Genomic DNA, 21764 nt, shown 5'->3' with positions numbered 1-21764 from the left:
CATACGGATCTGATTTCTGATTTCATATCCATGTGTAGCATAATTCTCAATAGAGCAGACACTAATGCCCTCTGGCACACTGGGTGCCCCCCGCCCCCAGGAGGCTGCCACTGTCCCACCTTGCAACAGCAAGGGTGGCAAGATTCGGGCTTTGGCAGCCATGGCTGAGCCTGGACCCTGACGGAGTGGCAGGGTTGGGCCAGGGGGCTGACATGCCGATCTTACCAAGGCTCTGAGCAGCTGCAGCTGATGTTCATCCAGACACTGGGAGGAGCCCTGCTCGAGGGCGTGCTGCTCACGCAGCTCCTGGAGAAGGCTCTTCTTCCCGGAAAGTCTCATGTGGGCCAGGGTGGTGATGGCGCTGCCCCGGAGAGCCAGCCTCCGGAGGGCAGAGCGTAGCAGCAGGTCATGCCCCTGCCGGATGCACCATGTGGACCTTTGAGGAAAGTGGGCACGGGGCTGGGAGTCAGTGCTCTTGGCTTCACTGAGCGTGATGGTTAAATTTGTCAGCCAGAATGTTCACAAGATGCCCAAACATCTGATCAAACATTATTCTGGGTGTTTCTGGATTTTCTGGGTCTAACATTTGAGTCAGTAGGCTGAGTAAAACAGACTGCCCTTCCTAATGTGGGTGGGCCTCATCCAGTCAGTGGGAGTCCTGAAGATAAGAAAAGGCTGACCCTCCCAGGGGTTGCATTGGTCTGGAATATGGTTTTTCTTTTCCCCCTGCCTTTGGACTCAAACTGAGATATCAGCTCTTTCTGGGTGGTAAGCCTTCAGATTTGGACTGGAAATACACCATTGTCTCTCCTGGATCTCCAGCTTGCCTATGTATACATCTCCTGTTCATGCCATGTCTCTGGACAACCCTAATACATTGAAATCAAGAAATGCCTCAAGTAGCCCTGCTCCCCAGGTAGCCTTTCCAGAATGCGGTAAGTTGGACTTATCCCATCTCGTGCTGCCTGTTTTTTTAGACATGGTTGCTCACCTGTATTCAGCCATTTGTTCTTTTATTCATCTTTTCAACTTTATCATATCCTGCCTCAAGTTTCTGATGCATATATGCAGCTGTCTTCAGTAGACATCTACTTGAATTTCTTACATAACTTTCAAAATCAACATATCTAGAACTGAAATTGTGGGCTATTTTTGAGTTCCCATCTCAATGACTCAAGTGAAAAACCCTGGTCTACCAGAAAGGCCCAGCATTTGGTATTTTCTGACAGTCTGAAAAGCTGAACAGAGTGTTGGCAGTCAACCTACCAAGGAGGAGAGACCTGGCAAACACTCCAGGCTTTCAGCTGGGGGGTCTTGTCCTAAGAATGAGGAATCATCCCTTACAGAAGCTTAATTTTGAATCAGCTACTTTCACAAATGGGGTAGCAGATCTGCCACTATGTGAAATCCCTGCTAGAAGTAAGATAAATCCTCTCTGGAGGAAGATCCCATTATTCAAAAACTTAAATTATCTGTGTAATTTTCAGTTACTGTGTCCAGCATTCAATAAAAATAACCAGACTTGCAAACAGATAAGAACTGGTCAAAAATAAAGAGAAAAAATAGATAATAGAAACATACCCAAAAGATACTGGATATTGAGATAATCAGACAAAACCCTTACAATAACTATGATGAATATGTTTAATAAATGATAAGATGAAGAATTTTAGGAGACAACTGAGAACTATGAAAAGAATCAAATGGAAATTCTAGAACTGAAAATTCAGTACCAACATTAAGAACAACAGATGGATTTAACGGCAGATGAAACATTGCTTAAGAGAGCGTGAACTGGAAGATAGTTCAAAAGTAGTGTCTAGACTGAACCACTGAGAACAAAAGAATAAAAAATACAGGACAACATATAAGATGTATGTGGCATAAGGTGAAAAATTCTAATAAAATGTGTAATTGGAGCCCCAGAAAAGTAGGGAAAGAATTGGCAAAAGAAATATTAAAGAGATAATGGCTGAGAATTTTCAAAAACCGATGAAAGATAGCAATCCATAGAAGATTAAAGAAGCACTACAGATTTATTACACAAACAAACAAACAAGAAATACCTACAAAAACCACATGTATATTTAGGCATATCATAATAAACTGATGAAAACAAAAGAACAAAAGAAAATCTTAAAAGCAGCCAGAAATAATTGAAACCAGAAGACAAAAGATTATCTTTAAAAGCATTTAAAAAATAACCAAACCAGGATTCTATACCCAATGAAAACATTTCTCAGAAATGAAGATGAGAAAGACCTTTTCAGACAAACAAAACCTAAGAGAATTTGTCACTAGCAGAGCTGAATTAAAGAGAACCTTTGTGCAAAGGAAAATAATCCCAGATGGAGGCCTAAAGATACAGGAAAGAATCAAGAGCAATAGAAAGGGTAAATATGTGAGCAAATCTAAATAAATATTGACTGTATAAAACAATAATGCTAATATCTCATGGGGTTGAAAATAAAGAAGTAAAATACCCACTAAGAAAAGCATACTCTATGAAAGAGGAATAAATGGAATTAAGGTGTTCTAAGGTGTCCATATCGTCCGGAAGAAGGAATATATTAGTGTATATCAGATTTTGACACATCAAGGATACAATTTAAAATCTTTGAGCCACTAAAAGCACAGTAAAAGAATACATAACTAATATGCCAAAAGAGAGATAATTAAGGTAATAAAAAAAACCTAATACAAAAGAAGGAGAGAAGGGGCCACAGAGCAGCAGAACAAACATAAAACAAACAGTAAGATGATAGATTAAAAATCCAAATAGATCAGCATTAAGATTTACATTAAATATAAATAGACCAAATATTAGTACAATTAAAAGATACAGGTTTTCAGGCTGGACAAATCTTCCAGTCGTTCCCTATTGTCTTAGGATGGCCCACGAGGATTTTCTGCTTGTTGTCATCTCCTTCCCCTATATTACCCAATACGATAGCTATCCACCTACTTCTTGATGTATACACACACTAGTGTCCTGGAAAATGCTGACAACTAGAAAAACAGTTTTATCAAAATAATTTTTCTCATATAAAACAAGGAAAAACAAGTATTTTAGAGAAATTTGAAAATATGGTACTACACTAATAGCTATAGAAAAAGTAGAAAAGAGGGGTGCCTGGGTGATTCAGTGAGTTAAGCATCTGCCTTTTACTCAGGTCATGATCTCAGAGTCCCCAGATTGAGCCCCACATCAGGCTCCCTGCTTAGTGGGGAGTCTGCTTCTCCCTCTCCCTCACTTGCTCCCCCTGGCTTGTTCTCTCTCTCTTTCTCTCTCAAATAAATAAATAAAATCTTTTAAAAAAGAAGAAAAATAGGAAGAATACAGATTTATTAATAAATTGGGAGTGGCTGAAAATGGGGACAAGGGGGCTTTTTAAGTGATGGAAATGTTCTAAATTTGGATCATGGTCAAAGCTGAAGAACTCTGTAAATTTACCAAAAATCATTGAATTGTACACTGAGAATAATGCATATGAATTAACTTCCAAAAAAAGTATTTAAAAAGGTTGCTATGAAAGCCAGCTCTATGAAGTAGATGTTATTAGCCCATTTTATAGATGAGGAAATTGAGGGCAAGATTTTCCCAGATCAAGTCTGACCGCAAGCCTTTTATCTGTGGCACTCTGCTATCACTCTTCTCCACATTTACACTTACAGATTGGTTGGTCTCAAAACCACTCTGTAAGAATGGCAGGGGGCAGTTAATGTGCCCACCTAACAGATGAGAACACTGAGGTTAGCATGGAGATCACAGAGGACACAGCTGCCCCCCTCCCCTTCAGAAAGCTGTACTCACTCTTCACTGAGGCCATCAAGTCGGCCCAAGACCTGGTGGATGATGCTCTTATGGTCATCTTGCAGGTGCGTCTGCAGCACGGAGGACAGGGCATGCTCCTCCATCCACACCTAAATCCAGCACGGAGCAACAAGGGGTCAACTCAAGTTCATTTCACCCATCATCGCTTATGTTGGAACATGCCTTTTGTTTCTTGTTTAAAAGATCCTTTTCTCCCCTGATTTCATTAAGATTTTCTCTTACAGTTCCTTCTAAAGATTTTTAAAATTTCTAAGTTGCATTTAAATCTTAAAGCATTGAACATTCATTTTCTGTGGCGTGAGGAAGACATCTAATTTTTTTCTGCATAAATGGATACTAATTGTCCCAGCACCATTTATTAGATAATTTATCTTTTTATGGCTGGCTTGTCATGCCACCTTATCTTACACAGTTTCCATGTATACACAAATGTCATTCCAGGCTCTCTGTTTTAGTCCTTGGGGCTGTCTTTTTATTTCTGCATCAACACCATACTGCTTTAATTGCTGTTGCTTATAGCAAAACTGCATAGACATTAGGGCAAATTCTCCCATATTCTCTTATACAAAGCTGTCTTAGCTATTCTTGGTTGCTTTTCCTTTCATATGAATTTGAGCATCAGTTTATCAAGTTTGGGAAAACTGCTTTTTGGATATTCTTGTAATTGGACTGAATTTATAGATTAATTTGGAGAGGATCATCACCTTTCCAAGATCAAGTTTACCCATTCAAGAACATGGCATTTCTCCTCAGTCTTACTTTATGCCTTCAACAACAGTTTATAAACTTCTCCACTAAGCTCTTAGACACATCGGTCAGGTTTATTTTTAGGCACCCTATAGCTTTTATTCGGAAGAGGATCCTTATTGATGTTATCACTGGGTGCTCGGGTATGTAGGAAATCTACTGGTTTGGGATGCTGATTTTATATCTGGGAAACTTACTGAGCAATCTGAATAGTTGTAATAGTTTGTAGATTCTTTGGGCTTCTCAATGGAGACCTTCATATCATCCACAAAAGCCCTACAAATGAGCCTCAGATCATCAATTGTGTTGTTTAGATCTTATCTTTATGGCTTAACTTATGATTTTTTTTTTTTTTGAGATGGGAGGTGGAAGGGCAGAGGGAGAGGGAGAGAGAGAATCTCAAGCAGACTCTATGCTCAGTGCAGAGCCCGACATGGGACTCGATCCCAGGACCCTGAGATCATGACCTGAGCTGAAGGCAGACACTTAACCAACTGAGCCACCCAGTTGCCCCTGGAACTTTTCATTAAAGTCAGCCTCTGACTTCTCTTGTAAAGAGTCTACAATAACCTGTCAGAGTGCTTAATGGGCTAGAACTTCGTAGAAAATTCTATACAGCGGGGGCACCTGGGTGGCTCAGTTGGTTAAGCCTCCGACTCTTGATTTCAGCTCAGGTCATGATCTCAGGGTCGTGAGATTGAGCCCTGTGTCAGGCTCCACGCTCAACGGGGAGTCTGCTTGAGATTCTCTCTCTCCCTCTGCCTCTGCCCCTGCTTACTCTGTCTCTCTCTCAAAAGAAAAAAAAAAAAGAAAATTTTGTACAGCCTTGCTTCTCTAAATGGTAAATGAACCCCTATGGGGGTCTTTGGTGGGCACTTCAGAATGCAGGTAAAAACAGCATCAGGACTCACAGTCGAGAGAACCAAGGCCATCAGACTCCGTGGTGCCTGCAACTATCACACCAACATCTCCAAAGCTATCAAATGCCGGCTCGTGAATGCTTAAATTCAGAACCACAAGCAGCTTCAGTGGGCTAAAGTGCTGACCCTGGTCATTGCTACCTGGAAATTGTGTGGCTTTGGGCAAGTTTACTCTTCGTTTCAAGCTTATAGTTACCAAGGAGAGAAAGGGAGAAAGAACTAGCAGTCAGGGCATGCCTGGTACACGCTGAGGGTTTTGTAGTGTTCTCCCATAACGGGGCGGGCTTACAGGTGGCTGGGTTCTAAAGCCAGCGCTCAGGCAAACACTGTCATGCTGAGGGAGGGGGGACACTGCCATTTTAAAAAGCACAGTCAGGGTAGGCCTCATTGTGAGGGTGGCCTCCTGCGAGGGTGACACGGGAGCAAAGACTGCAGCAGACGGAGCAAGGCAAGAGCACACCCAGTGAGCGGGAGGAACGCAAGGAGGCCAGTGTGGCTGGCGTAGAACCAGGAGGTCAGAGGGAAGCCGGGCCCCGACATGGAGGGCCTCGTGGGACAGGGTGAGGATGCTGGCTACTCTGCATGAAAAGAGAAGCCACTGGGGGTCTGGAGCAAAGAAATGACACAACGCGACTGTGTCTTTTAGCAAACCTGATGCGCTGGCAATTACAAGATGCACAATTATTTTAAGTATCACTAAGGGAGACAAATCACTGCCAATTAAATTATGATGCATCTCAACGTCCAGGCTGTTAAAATGTTTTTTAAATGTGCACCTTAAAAATTAGTGTCATGTGGTATGTTTTGAAAGGATCGCTCTGGGTGGGGGGTTGAGAGTAGACCACAGCCGGGGGAGGCGTGGATTCAGGGAGACCGGAGGGCCAGCTGTCACGGCGATCGGATGACAGGTATGGTACCTGTGACCAGGTATGAGGGCAGACGTGATGAAAGTGGTTCCATTCTGGACTAGACAGAAGGCAGAGCCTGTGCAACTTCCTGTCAGTTGCACGTCGGGGATGCAAAAGGGCGAGTCGAGACAACCCCAAGGGTTTTGGCCCGGTCGGTGGGAAGATGGAGGAAGAGTGTGGATGGAGTGGGTTGGGCAGGAAGACCAACAGTTCTTTTTTGGGGCATGTGACAGGTCCACGCCTATTCATCACATACAGGAAGATCTCAGGCAGAGAGTGGAGTCTGGAATGCATTCTGAGCTGGAGACATAAATGAGGGAGGTGCCGGCCTCAGTCCAAAAACCGAGGGATAGAATCCTGCTGAGAGCCATGTAAGTGAGCTTGGAAGCGATTATCTTCCGGCTGAGCCACTGGATGAGACCCCGGCCACAGGCTGGATTGCAGCTGTGAGACCCCAAGCAGAGGACCCCGTGAAGCCGTGTCTGGTCTCCTGATCTGCAGAAACTGTGGGATAATAAATGTGTGTTGTCTTTTTTTTTTAAATATTTTATTTACTTATTTGATTAAGAGAGACACAGCGAGAGAGGGAACACAAGCAGGGGGAGTGGGAGAGGGAGAAGCAGGCTTCCCGCCGAGCAGGGAGCCCGATGCGGGGCTCGATCCCAGGACCCTGGGACCCCGACCCGAGCCGAAGGCAGACGCTTAACGACTGAGCCACCCAGGCGCCCCTAAATGTGTGTTGTCTTAATGCTCGCTTGGTTATTTGTCATGCAGCATTAGGACATCAGGACAGACGGGTGTGACTGGATGGGTCACCAAGAGAGTGCATGCAGACTGAGAGGAGGGTCATGGGCTGCGTCCTGGGCCACTCCAGGGGGCAGACAAGGTGAAGGTGAGAAAGAACCAGCAAAGGAGACTGAGGCAGAGTCACCACAGAGGTAGCAGGAGAAGCAAGAGAGTCAAGCAGCTGTTTCAAGGAGGAGGGGAGAGCCCAACTTTGGAGGACAGGGATCTCTCAGTTTGGAAAGTGGGAGAGAACAGGATCCAGCCCAAGCACTGCGGCTGAGTGCGGCAGGTGAGGCCTGAGAGCTCAGCACAGGTGGGAGCAGGTGTGGTGGCCAGGTGATGGAAACCCACCTGCAGCGGGGCTGAGAGAGTGGGAGGAGAGTGGGAGGTGGTGCCAGGATTTAACACCTGATGGACTGATGGCCACATGGGTGTTCCTGACGATAGGAAGCGCTACGGACCGCACCCACCACCCCATGCCTTGTCAAAAGTGCAGACTCTCATGTGGCGGTCTATTACTCTCCCATGGTGGCTGTTTCTATCACAAACTCAGTAGCTTAAAACAACACAAACTCATTGTCTTATAGTTCTGCAGGTCAGAAGTCCAAAATAGGGCTCAAGGGGCTGGACCCGAGGTGTCAGCAGGCTTACATGCCTTCTGGAAGCTCTGGGCAAACCCCATCTCCATGCCCTTCCTAGCTGCTGGAGATCACCTGCATTCCTCGGCAAGTGGCTCCTTCCTCCATCTTCAATCCAACGATGGCTGGTTGAGACTTTCTTGGTCCAACATATCACTCTGACACTCCTGCATCCCACTTGCACTTACAGGGACCCTGGTAATTCTACTGGGTCCACCTAGATAGTCCAGGAGAATCTCCCCGTCTCAAGATCCTGAACTTAATCACATCTGCAAAGTCCCTTGTGCCGTGTGAGATCCCATGTTCACAGCCATTGGGAATTAGGACGGGGACATCTTTGGGGGGACCTAGCACAGTGGATTGGGGAAAAGCCCAGGAAGCAACATTAGAACAGATTACATTTTGAGAACCACCATTCTACAACCTGTTCCAATTGGGTAATCGACGGATTCCATAATATTTAACAACTTCCCTGAGTAATAGGACACGAAATTACCAAGGTCCTTTGGGTAAAAGACAGTGTGGGAAATGCATTTCACAGTCTGGGTGTGTGTTTCATTTTCTATGAACAGTTTTGTTGGTGCTTTTTTTCTTATGACTAAATATTCATCTAAATCATAGAAAGCTCATCGCTCATTTTTATCATCAAGGAGGAAATATGGTAAGTGAGAGTACATATGGACCTCTAAATATCTTGTGGCAATTTAAGGCAATTAAACAACCAATCAGTAAATTAATTATGACATATACACGTTGAGAAAACAGTCTTGGGTTATACTTATTTAATCAGTTGATTAGGTCATTAACCATCCTGCTTGCTTCTTGCATGCAGAACTCCTCCTGAAACCCTTCTGCCCAAGCCACGGAAAATTCACATGCGCGTGTATACTCACTAAGTAAATAAATAGGAAGTAAAAGCCAGAAGTCATGCATTGTCTAACATTTACTTAAAATAATCAAGACTCATAACCAGAGGGTTGCAGACGGATTATGGCTGTTGGTCTAATAATTTATCAGTTCTGGATTTTTTTCGATGCCAGTATCATTAAATAATGAGAGAGGCGCTGTGTGAAAGGTCTTATCTTGCATTATCTCAGAGCAACACTGTTGGGTATTTTGATCCCTACTTTTCACTCAGAAGCAGAGATTCTGAGACATTTAGCAAGTTTTGCAAAATGCCAGAGCTGTGGGGGGGGGGGCGGGGGTTGGTTAGCTAACTGGCCGAGGCCAACCAGCCCATGGATAGGACTGCACTGGCTCAAACCCATGCATCCAGGTTCCAAAATTAGGGGCCCGTCTGCAAACTACAGCTGCCTCTCAAAGGCCCCCCCATTTGGGGAGCCTTCATCAGAGGCACATTAGACTCACATGGCCAGCTTGTCCCCCCCACCCCCACCCCAGAGACTGTAAATTAAGTGGTCTGGGCCCAGGATTGTTATGAATCCAAGGGATTCAGCTTCAACTACATCCCTTGGAAGAACAGTAAAGTGATCCTGTGATAATTTCCAAAGCTGCGTTATTGCAGCCAAGTTCTCCTGGGCCCTCGCTGTGTCCCAGCCCCTGGACTTTGAATAAGGGAATGAAGAAATGAAAACAGAGTTGCTGTCCTCTAGGAACTTAGAGCCAAGCGCAGGAGACAGTTAGCAATGAGAGGAAGACACGATGCAGCTGATGGAGGACTGAACTGAATTAGAAGGAGGTCTAATAGGAAGCAAGGCCCTCTGCTGCTCCATGGCTGTGAGTGGCCTTGTGGCATGATGCCCCCCTTTCCCTACTTGGTACCTTGGACAGCTCTGGTTTGTTGCTTTGGAAAACCTCTCTTCCATTCACGAGTCCAGTGCTCTTCTGTAACTAATTGGACCCCAAGGCAAAGAGGCAGGGGTTGTTTCTTATAACAAGTTCCCAAGGGGTGGGCAGTCCAGGGCTGGGACAGTGGCATCCACTCTCTGCTCCACCATCCTGAGCCCATCTGCCTCCGTCCTCCCGCATCCTGCCTCTAAGTCAAAGGAAGGCTGGCGTGCCCCAGGCCTCCTGCACATGCTCTGGGCAGGAAGAACAGGGAATGCCGAAGAAAGGGAAGATCTTGGCAGCGACCACACTCTGTCTCATCGGCCAGGACTACGTCACCCGGTCACTGCTAGATACTGGGATAGTGAACACATTCGTGTTAAAGCCTGCAGTGTGCATGAAGGCAGGAGAGAAAGGAAATACAGGAGTTTTTGTGCCTGTCACATTTGGAAATTCCTCTATTTGACACGTTTTAGTTTTTTAAAATAAAATTAATGTAAATTAGTTTCCTATTGCTGCCTTAACACACGACTACAAATTCTGAGGCTTAAAACAACACGAATTCATTATCTTATAATTCTGGAGGTCACAAGTCTGAAATGGGTCTTAACTGGGCTAAAATCAGAGCTGTGATCCTTCTGGACGCCCCAAGGGGGAGTCTGCACCTGCCTTTTCCTGCTTCCAGAGGTGCCTGCCTGCCATGCTCGTGGCCACATCACACTGTCCTCTGCTCAAGTCATCACTTCTCCTTCTCTGACTCTGACCCTCCTCCTTCCCTTTTAGGAGGACCCTGTGATTACACTGGGGCCCCCTGGATACGCCAGGACAATCTCTCCATTCCAACATCCTTAATACACTCACTTGAGCAAGCTCCCTTCTGCCATGTTAGGTGACTATTCACAGATTCTGGGCATTAGCATGTGGATATCTTGGGACCATTATTCTATCTACCACACGGATACCTGGTTTTAATCAGGAAACAGGCTTTCACTGAAAAGCAGGAGTTCCATGTAGAACCCCCTCCGCCCCCGCCAAGTCCACTCCCTTACGAGCTACCTTCTGTGGTTGACTTCTGCCCGTCTAAAGCACAGGCATTGCTGTCCTTTTGTGATGGGCCAGCCGGAGGCATTATCTATGGACTCCCATCCTCCGCTCTCTCCTCCTGCCCACCTTGGTTGTGAAGGGCCGGGCAGGGCACAGTGTCAAGTGCTCGGCACAGGCACTGGGGATGCTCCACGGACAACATCTCTCATTATTCTTCCTAACTGTAAAAACGGTAGACCCCAGGCCCGGTTGTACAAAATGCCCACCTGCTTGTCTTGCTCCAGGAGATCTTGGAAGAGTTCCCACTGCTGCTTGCGGAAGCGATCCGACTGTCTCAGCTGCTGCGCTGCGTTCTCCTGGACCTCCTGCCTCAAGTACTCACACTCTGTCCGGGAGAGGCCGGTCACGCCTGGGAGTGTCTGAAGGAACAGGATGTCCACAAACTTCTGGAACGTTTCCATGGTGCCACGGTACAGCTCCTGAAGCCGAGAGCACGTGACGGGCTTACAAGTCAGGCTCTCACCCTGGGCAGGGCTGTGGGCTTTCCACAAAGCACAGAGGAAACCCAGCGAAGGGAACTCTCAAATCACACACACACACACACACACACACACAGAGCTGGGGCAAGGGCAGGGGCAGAGGGAGAGGGAGAAGCAGACTCCCTGCTGAGCTTGGAGCCTGACTTGGGGCTCAATCCCAGGACTCCAAGATCATGAGCTGAGCCAAAGTCAGACGCCTAACTGACTGAGCGACCCAGGCGCCCCTCGTTATCTCCTTTAGAAGCATCTATGCAGATGCACAGAATCACAAGCACACCTTCAGCTTGCTCCTCACACCTTCGCATGCAGCGTATTTCCAAGTACCTCCTCCTAAGAAACAGACTCCAGCAGGTGTATTCCTCATTCACACCTGACAGGCTCTCCTGATATTAGAAAAAAGGGGGTCTTTACCTTCGTGGCCCAAGCTCTCACAGGCCTGGCAACTAGACCCAGGCACAGGAAAATCAAATACATAACATCCCAAGGACATCACTGGAGGGATGAGGCTGTGGTCACTTCAGTGTCACCACAAGCCTTTACTGAAACTGATGAATTTACTGCCACCCACTGACACTGGCTTGCTGCTTCTATATGCACCGCTCATTCCTCCAGCAGCAATACCTGATGGGCGTTTCGGCCTTGCTTTATGGAGGAGGAAAGTGGGTTTAGTTGGCCAAGATCTTAGACTCCAATCCCAGCTCAAGAGAGGGAGTGTCAGCCTGCTGGAAAATGTCCCCTGCTGGGGGTGGGCCCAGGTGGGCTCGCGGGCCACAGGGTAGGGCATCAAGAGCATCTGCCTCATGAGTATGAGCTCACTGGACCTACCCTAGTCCCTCCGTGAGAGTGGTTCTCAAACTCAGCTGTGCATCAGAATGCTGTTAAGATGGAGAAACTGAGGCACAAGTTAGATAAGCTGCTCCTGAACCCATAACTGGCCAATGGCTTGGCTGGAATTGGAACCCAAGCGTCTGGCAGGACGTCACTCCTCTACCACACAGCCCACACTGAGCAGCACGTGGTCTTCCTACGGGGACGTCAGTCATTCCCTCCTAATTCAGTGTGGCCTCATCTTCACTAATTACATCTTCAAAGACTCTACTTCCAAGTAAGGTCACATTCTGAGGTTCCAGGGGGACAGACATTTTGGGGGCTACTGTTAGGAATGGAATTGTGTCCCCCAAGTTCAAATACTGAAGCCCTAAGCTCCAATGTGACAGTATCTGGAGATGGGGCCTTCAAGGAGATGGCTGAGGGTAAGTGAGGTCGAGGGTGGGGCCTTAAGCTGATAGGGCTGGTGTCCTAATAAGAGGAAGACCCCAGAGCTCTCTCTCTTCATGAGCACATGGGAAGGGCCAAGTAAGGACAAAGCAAGGAGGTGGCCATCTGCAAGCCGGCAAGAGGGTCCTCACCAGAACCCAACCCTGCCCACACCTTGACCTTGGACTTCTGGTCTCCAGAACAGCGAGACAGTAAGTGTCTGCTCTTTAAGCCCCCTGTCTAGGGCACTTCGTTACAGCAGCTGAGCTGACCGATACAGACACTATCCACCCAGGAAGCTGCCATGATGCTGAGGGTTTGCACTGCCCACCTTCACATGTTTTTCGGGGCCTGGGATGCCCCCTGACTCCTTGTCCACAGGGCCTGTCTCCCCCTTCAAAGCTTGGCTCAGGCATCACTTCCTGCAGACAGCTGTCTTTGACTTGGCCTTAGCCCCAGGCATCCCTCACGCCTCCACTCCGTACCCGTAAGCAGGGATATTGTAACGGGAGCCAACTGGGATCGGGCATGTCCCGGATTCCAGCTACTGCCTAAGGGCCTCATTCCACCCCCATGAAGAAGGCCTATCATTGTCCCCATTTCACAGATGGGAAAACTGGGAACTGGAGAGACCCAGTAAAACCTGGAAGCCACACAGTGAGGAAGCGGAAGAGCCGGGACACAGACCCAGGCACTCTGAGTCTGGAGAGGACCCCGCATGTGCTTCCCAACGCTACGGCACTTGTCACTTTCCTTCGTGCAAGATGTCTGCATTTCTGCTTTGCAGTAGCTCTGGGTGCTGCCCGAGGCAGGGGCTCTGTTATCTTGGTCACCATCACCCCCCGGGAGGCCCATCACTTTGGAGGGCACAGGTGATCTCCCCTGTTCTCTCAGAGTCAGTCCTCCAGGCCAGCATGGAGTCCTCCTCCCCATTCTGGAGTTGCATGAGGTTGCCCGGGGAGAAAGGTGGTGCCGGCACTCAAACCCCGGCCTCCCTGTTCCAGGGCCAGCCCTCCGTCCTCACCACTGCCCTTCCCGCTGATTCCCGCAAAAGCTGGCCTCCTTTCCATCCTGGGTGAACTCGCTTCCAAAGGCCTTTGCCTCTAGGGACATTTGGAGGTCAGAGTCCTGAGCACCCCGGAAATAGAAGATGCCTCCCATAGGACCCTGGTGTGTGATGCGGGGAGGGACCCATGGAGGGCATGTGGCTTTCCTGCTCTCCACAGGGCCAGGGTTGGACCTGAGCCTGCATCTCTGGGGTCCCAGCCCAGGAGGAGGGGGGATTCCCACGCACGTGCAGATCCTGGGGGTTCTCTGCAGGTCCCACCACGAGGCCACGTACCTGGCAGAGCACAGCCACGGCCTCGGTGGTTCTGATGTTCTCCTCCTCCTCCAGGTAACTCTGGGTCAACCTCTGCCTCTCCAGGACTGCATGAAAAGCCTGCGAGTGAAACACGAGCTGAATCTTGTGGGAAAATGCCAATTTTTTTCCTAGAAAAATTCCCCCAAAGGGCCACTCTCAGATCTGAAGGATGTCCATCCCTGATTTATATAGGAGGAAACTGAGGCACAGGGCTATCACGTGGCTGCAAACTGCGAACCTGATCTCCTGGCCACAAGCCACCCAGATATTCTGTGACTGAGTTGCTGGGGACCACCGCCCAGGCCCTGGGAGACTACCCAGTGGAGCCCACCACCTAGCAGGGTCAAAGCACACAGGCGTGAGAGGTCAGTGTGGTCAGCCCTGGCCACGTGGCTGAGCCCTGCCCTGAGGAGCCCAGAGAATGGGGGGGAGATGGGGCAGACACAGGTGTGCAGCCGAGGGGCATGGTGGGTCACAATGACAGAGGGACAGACTCCTCTTAGGGAGGTCCACTGGGAAAAACGCCCCCTGTTCATTTATTTATTCGTTCCCTCGTTCGTCCATTCTTTTATGTATCTGCTCTACCCTTCCCTCCTTTGTCCCTGTCTCCTGAGCCCCAGCGTGGGCCTGGCCTGTGCTGAGGTGCTGGGCAGAGCCAACCGGGCCACTTTTCCCCGCACTCAGGTTTGTGCAACACGATGCCAGGGAGGGGCCAGAAATCTCTGAGCAACACAGAGCAGTATAATCCTATCAGCCTTACTTCAGATGCATCTTGTCCAGGACAGAAACAGCCCCCCACCCCAACCTTGTGACCTAGAAGGGACCTGGGAGGAGGCTCCTTGGGGGGGGGCAAGGTAGACCTTAAAGGGACCTAAATGCTTCTCTTCTGTCCTCGGTGTGTGTGGGGGAGGTCTCTCCTGGCTTCTCACTGGGGAGCTGCTCCTGCCACCAGGCTGGCCCCAGGGAGGGCCCGTGCCTGTGCTCTGCATGGGGCCTGGGTCCGGTCACTGTCCCTCTGTCCCCCCGGCAGAGCCAAAACAAGGTCCAGCTCATGTCAAGGCAAAGGAGAAGGGCCTAGACAAACAGTCGGGCCGTGGCTGCCCCTTACTGGGTCTCCCTGAACCCTAACAACCCATGAAGTGGGTGCCATGATGCCCATTATGCAGATGAGGAAGCTGAGGGCTGAGGGGAGCAATGCGCCCAAGGTCACTCAGCTCCTTAGCAGCAAAGTCAGCGTTCCAACCCGTTTCCAGGTGGCCCCAGTGCCCAAATGCTTGACCACTGTGCAGAATGGACAAGCAGGTGCTCCAGCCCCTGCCCATGAGCAGGAAAATACAGGGGCAAAGGCAGGGCTCTCTTCTCTCTCTCTCTCTCCCCGGTCGTCCCGGCCCATGCTGGCGCTAACTCATTTCTCTGCCCTCAAGGAGGGTGGCCTTTTGTTTCTTGTCTGGCAAGTCTCCTTGTCCCCTTCCTCGTCAAGACAAGGGCATTTTCTAGCCCAGCCACCTCCCTGGTCCTGCCATAGAGCCTCCCGTGCATGGTCCTCCCTTCCTCCCGCTGGCTAAGGTCACCGGGCTGACACTGGGCAGCGAGCAGTTGACCTCATGTCTGGCCGATGCCAAAGTCTCTGGCTTTCCTTGCACAGTAACGAGGATGAAGCCACAGCACTCAGCCTGCGTGGCTGCTCCCGGGCTGGCTGTGTCCGTGGACATGGGGAGGGAGTGAGGAGCAGGGTCACCTGGAGGAACTCGCCCGGGGCGGTGCTCAGCTGTGCCTCAGCCAGGAAGCTCCTCTGTTCCTCTTCTTGGGCCAGTGTGAGCTTGGCCATCTCCTCTGCTTGGTGAACCAGTGACGCCTTAACCAGGTCTTTGCCTCGCTGGACAAACTCTGAAATTGAAGTAAGCCCCAGCACGTCACAGGTTACTCCCCGGGCAAGACATTCACAGTCTCCTGCCCGCACTCAGAATGCAGAATGGACAAGCAGGTGCCCCGCACTCCTGCCCGCACTCATAGTTTTATCTTTCAGGAATAGGTGCTTCCAAAAGGCCAGTGTTAGGAGTCCCTGGCTCTTCAAAGCCCACAGCCCCACGTTATTTGAAGGGACCCTACTTCCCCTCAGGCCCAGTGCTCAGGACACAAGAGGCTGCATTTGTGGTTGTGCAGGGTGACTGGTCAACCTGACCAGGAGATGAAGAAGAGGCATTTTTTTTTGTGGGGAAAAATGAGGAAGGTGTAGGTGACACAGGGAGGGACAGGTGGAAGGACAGGACAGAAGAGTCTGGGTCTGTAGGAAGACAGTGACATCTCAGAGTGCAGTGGAGATTCAAAAATCACGAGGATGAGTTATTAAATTAGCAGGAGCTGCAAGAAGGAGGGGGACCCCAAGGGCAAGGCCCCCTGCCTGGTGGGGAAGGTGAAGGCGGTCAGAGAGGCTGGGGTCTAAACCCACCCTTCACCCTGCAGAGGTCACTGGGCCAGCAGCATGCCTTAGCACCGGGCGCTGGGCGCAGTCGGCTCCTGGTGCAGAGAAGTCGAGAGAGGGGAAGGGAGATTCAATGTCATGCCAGACGAGGGACAGAGTGATGGGATGAGAAGGATGAGGGGCAACGGGCAGTGTGGGACCCCAGAGAAGGCTTCTGGGAGAGGAGATAAAGAAGAGGTGAGCCAGATCCTTCTCCCCTGGGTTTTGGGGGAGATGTTGAGTGTAGAAGCTGTAGAAGTCAACGAGGGCCAGGTTACCAGGGGTCTGCCGTTCTGGGAGATGTTTGTTTCAGCATTTCATACACACACACACACACACACACACACTCCACACTTGTAAGACAAGCACACTTCCTTGGGTTTTGTCTGAGAATCTGTTTAGCCTCTGGCGCCAAAGAGAAGGGTGTGACCAGGTGTCCAGAGAGACCAGAGTCCTCCCTCTGCCCAGGGTCCTCCCTCCACGCCCCGACTGTCTCCCTGCCTCCCCTGTCCTGTCCAAGTTCAACAGAGCCTGATCAGTGGGGGTTCCTTTGGCATCCTGTCCCTGCCACTCTGTGCTGCTGGGGCCCCATCCCACTGGGAGAGCCCAGGTCCCTGTGTGCGATGACCCCCAAGGCCAGATGTGCTCAGTTCTACACGGTCCAGACTCCAGCCAACAGCGGGCTTCCACGTGGTCACAGAAGCCGTGATGCTGAGTGACAAAGACCTCATGGAATGGCCTGAGGCCCCAGCTTTGAGTGCCTCCCTCTGACCCCATCTCTGAAAGGCAGCCGGCAGGCTTGGCAGAGAGGACACGAGCCACTGCAGACAGAGGACCAGGACACAGGCTGCAACGAAAACCTGGCACCATGCACTGAACCGTGTCCCCCCAGATTGATACTCTAAAGCCCTAACCCCCGCGGGACTGCATTTGGAGGGTAAACGAGTTCATGAGACTGGGATCCTAATCCCCTAGGGCTGGTGCCTTAGAAGAAGAGGAAGAGGTACAAGAAAGCCCTTCTCTGCTACGTGAAGACACAGAGAGAAGGTGGCTGGCTGCAGGCAGGACTCAGTTTCTCACCAGAACTGACTGGGCTGGTGCTCTGTTCTTGGACTTCACTGCCTTCAGAACTGGGAGAAAAGAGAGGCCTGTTGTGTGAGCCCCGCGGTCTGTGTTATCTTGATACCACGGCCCGAGCTGACCAAGACCCCTGGAGACTCCCTGGTCCTACAGTGTCCACACCCATGTGGGTGTCAGAGTCCGCTGGGGAAACTGTGAAGCACACAGACTCCGTGCCCTGCAGACGTCCTGACCGAGACCCCAAGAGGCCGCCTGCCTCTCTGCTTCCACTCCCGGCCCCGGGTGAACGTGCAGCCTTGGACCACGCTGGGACCAGCGGTGAGCTCTCCCCACAGAGGGCCCGGGGCGGCTGGTGCTGGAGGCAGAGCTGGTACCCTCCCTGCAGCTAGTTTCTTCTTTCTAACGATGGGACCTGGACTAAGTCTCGGATGCCCTCAGTATCTTGAGCCCTGACCTGCCCCCCTCCCAGGGTCCGCCCCAGGAGCTGGGGTGGGCATGAGAAACAACCACGTCGAGTTCCCTCTCCTGCCCTACACGCTCAACCATTGCCCACCCTCGCCTGCGCTGCTGAGCAGGGCCCTGGGACTTGTGTAGGGCCACGGGTTGCAGCTGAGTGCCATGTGTCATTCCTGGGCATTGCCACCCTCCTTTGCCCTCTGCATGGTCCAGGTGATTCTGCTGCAGGAACACCGGGGCCTCCGTCAGCCCGGTCACTGACAGCTAAATGCAGCCGGCAATCCCAGACCCTAGGGGCAGCCTTATGGGGAAGGCAAGCAAGGCTCAGAGCTGATAAGGGATGTGGTCCCCAAGGACCGGAAGGGGGTCACAGCCTGTGCTCATCTCCCACGTGCTGCTCCACGTCTCCTGACGCTGCCCCCCAGGCCCGGCCTCCCTCCCCCACCCTGGCACAGGAGGTCTGTGCACCCCGGACCCGGCCATGGCTCACTCACCGCTGCTGAAGTGCTCCGCCTCCCCCCAGAAGGCCTTGTGCTGCTGAGTGAGCAGCTCCTCTTTCTGCCGCCCGGAGAGCTTCCCCTCGATGGTCAGCAGCTCCAGGCCGTGGGACAGGGCGGCCAGCCGGCATTTGGTCTCCTCCTGGATTTGGAGTTTCAGGGACTCGATCATTTTTGCCATGTGCGCCCGCCCCATGGTTCTCTCCAGGGTGTCCTAGGAAGAGAAACCCCCGGGTCAGCGTCCCGCCCCGCAGCAAGGGTCTGCCAAACTGCTCCTTGGCTGCAGACAGAACCGTCCGTCACGGGGCTGGGGTGAGGCTGACGCGGGGTACCAGGCATAAAGCTCTTGGCACAGAGTGAGAGCACGTCGGGGGGCTGCTCTTCTGGGAAGGGGTTCAGTGCGTGCACGTGGCCAAAGAGGGGCCTTCCTTACGGCCATCACTCCCCAGTCCCTGGGGCCTTTGGCCTCCACAGCCCTGAAAGGGAAAGGCAAAGGCACAGCAAAGGTCACAGGAGCCCTTGGCTTTGGAACCTCAGAGAGCCTGGGACGCAGGGTTGGAAGAGATTTTTGAGGGTGATACTGAGGGCATCCGAGACTTAGTCCAGGTCCCATCTGACCTCAAGGTCAGACTGCCCCCTCTGCCCCACCACGGCGTCATGACTCAGGACAGGACTCTTGGAAAAGACACCTCCCTAGGGCAGGAAATGCTGGCCAGCGGCAGACGGGACCCTCTGGGTCCAGAAGCCTCAGAGGGCAGCTGCTCACCCTGCAGAATGAGCGTGAGGACCGCGGAAGCAGGATGGGGGGTGGGGGCGCTGCTGTGTGGAGGAGGCCCCGCGTCCCAGAGGGAGGACGCCTCTCCCAGCTGGGCATGGCCCCAGCAGACGCCCGAGTCCGCCTCAGGCCCCGTCTTGTCCTCCATGCCGGCAATCCTGCCTCATCAGACCCCCTCTCTTTCCTTCCTGCCGGGCCCGTCACAGCCGGCTCAGGCCCTGCTCACGTCTGTCCTGCTGTCCCAGCCTCCCACCTGCCCCCGTGCGCTCTGCCCCCGCATGGCAGACAGGGGCCTTTGTGAGAGGCAGACACGGTGCTGTCCTATGGCCCAAACCCTCCAGTCGCTGCCTTCAAACCAAGTCTGAACTCCAGGGCATGGTGCACAAGGCCCCCGAGGACCAGGCCTGGCTTCGTCTCCAGCCTGGTCCACACACCTTCTTGCTCAGGGCCGCCCAGGACACCTGGCTCCCAGCTCTGCCGGGCCTTTGCGCCCTCGAGGCCCTCCGCCTGGAGCACCCTCCCTGTTCCTCTCACTCCTCGGCCTGCTAGTCCTTCTCATCCTTGCTGGGCTGGGCTGTGGGGTGCCCTCCCTGATCTCCCCCACCCAACAGCGGGCCCCTCCTCCATGCTCCATGGCCTCATGTGCTCTGTCTTTAAGGGACAGTCCCAAGCTGGACTGAGAGCCCTTGAAGACAGGGCAGGGGTGGTGTCTGAGCCACCCACGGCCAGACCTGGGTCTCACTGTTTGCTGAGCGGCACTGGTCTGTGTTCTGACAACGTGTGAACAGGGCAAGGATAAGGATCTCCCAATGACAGACAAGAATGCTGAGGTTTATTCTGGAAGGCCACATACCTAGCCCAAGGACAGCGGCTTTGAACCTTCCCCGATTAGACGCACCTGACAGCCGTTGGCAGGTGGCAGGCCCATGACCACTAGGGGACGCAAGAGGATAAGCGCTGGGTGGCCGCGTGCCGGTGGGAAGGCTCTGCTCAGCGCTCTGCGGGGGACCCAGACAGGGCCACACTGGGGAAGGGTGCGCCCAGACTGCCGGCGGTAGCCACCTCTGAGGTAGCATGAGACCTCCCCAGCTCAGTAGGGACAGCACAACCTCCGGGTTTATATTCAAAGACAGACAGAGTGGAGAGAGGTGAGCACGTGCAGAGGGACACGGGATGGGAGGCGAGGGGTCCCCTTGCTCTGAGAGTGTAGAAGGTCCCCAACAGCACCCAGGTTAGAACTGGGCTCCACCCGTCCGAGCTGCAGGCCTTGGGGACAGTGCCTTCCCAGGACCCTGAACTTACTGAGCTGCGGTGAAGATTAAGTTAAAAGATGTAAAACCCTCAAAGAGCAGCCAGCACGTAGTAAACGCTCATGAGCGCAAGCTGCTGTTATAATTATCTACAAGCCCCTGGCCTCACTCTTGACGTGGCTTTTTGTCAGACATCCCAGGAGAATGATTCTCATCACCTCTGAGGTCCTTTCCAGAACCCTACCAGTTGGATATTCAGTGACGCCATGTGAACATTGTAGCTCCAACTACCCAGGCCAGAGTGCTCAGACACCGACCCAAGAACTTACAACCTTCTGGAGTTTATCAGCAACATAACATGAGATACAGAAGCTACATTTTTGGGGGGGTATACAGATTTACAGCCCTTTGCATGCATCACCGTGAGGATTTGTTGATACCTACTTTGCCTGTGGATCTGTAGCCGGTGGAGTCTAATCACTAACACACCAAGCACTTCCCATGGGCCAGGCTCTGTTCCAAATGCCTTACATATCGTCCGCTCTCTAATATTCTCAGAGCAGGTGCTCTTCTGATCCCCACTTACAGATGATGAAACGGAGTCACAGAAAGGTTAAGTAACCTGCCCAAGGTCAGCTAGCTAACAAGCAGCAAGACTGGTATGAACTCAGGTTTCCAGCTCGAGTCTGTAATACTGTTTCTATAACAGAACGTGGCCCACAAATCGGTGCTCATCAAATGTTGGCTAAGAGAAGGGCATATTGATAACCTGGATAATTCCTTCCCTTCTTTCTATTTGGAAGTTACCGGCTAATACTTGGGCCAAAGTCAGCTAAGGATACTTTTTATTTTCCTGCATCAATACCCTGCTGACAGAATAATAATTAAATAAAAAAAAAAGTGGGGGGGAAATAGTCTTTCTCTTTTGATAAGCATTAATATCAGTAGCCTTATCAAATTGAAATCCAGTTCACAGGGGTTTGGACGGCAAATCCGGAAGCTTGTTGCCCGGCCTCAGTGATGTCATTAGATAGCACGGGAATCCAAGGTGGGTCACTTAGCTGGCCCCCTGCTCATCAGGAATAAAATATCTGCCATGCCTACCTTCTAGCAGGGCAGGGGAGGAAAAGGAGATTGTATGTGTACATGATGAGCAAAAACATCAAGTTCTCAAATAGCTGTTGTACCCGGGGAGTTTGTTAAAATGCATATCCTGAGACTGGTGGGGAGGGCCTGCATTTCTAACAAGCTCTTAGGGGCTGCAGAGGCCGCTGGTCTGTGGACCACACTCTGGTGGTTGTGGAGAAATGGCAGGGCCTGCTCCGTGGGTCAAAGCTGCCAAGTCGCTGAGCCAAGGGCAGGGCGGCCGCTGCAGGTTCCTGAGCTGGGTGCTCAGGTGGGTGCACAGGTCTGAAATGGA

At 51.3% G+C, this 21764-nt stretch overlaps 1 protein-coding gene across 1 annotated transcript in view; it reads right to left on the bottom strand.

Moving 5' to 3' along the window:
• The window catches only part of EVC (EvC ciliary complex subunit 1), a gene marked incomplete at its 5' end in the record, with an annotated part of 61201 nt that overhangs the window by 11466 nt on the left and 27971 nt on the right, over nt 1-21764 (bottom strand). The window contains 6 exons of the mRNA XM_035004363.1: nt 226-436; nt 3815-3924; nt 10933-11145; nt 13805-13903; nt 15564-15712; nt 18317-18533. Coding sequence (XP_034860254.1) covers nt 226-436; nt 3815-3924; nt 10933-11145; nt 13805-13903; nt 15564-15712; nt 18317-18533 — 999 coding nt within the window. The remainder of the gene's footprint in view (nt 1-225; nt 437-3814; nt 3925-10932; nt 11146-13804; nt 13904-15563; nt 15713-18316; nt 18534-21764) is intronic.

Source organism: Mirounga leonina, unplaced genomic scaffold, assembly GCF_011800145.1.
Source record: "Mirounga leonina isolate KUSES-001 unplaced genomic scaffold, KU_Mleo_1.0 Mir_129, whole genome shotgun sequence".
NCBI lineage: Eukaryota > Metazoa > Chordata > Mammalia > Carnivora > Phocidae > Mirounga > Mirounga leonina.
This window is presented reverse-complemented; position numbering and strand designations above follow the sequence as displayed.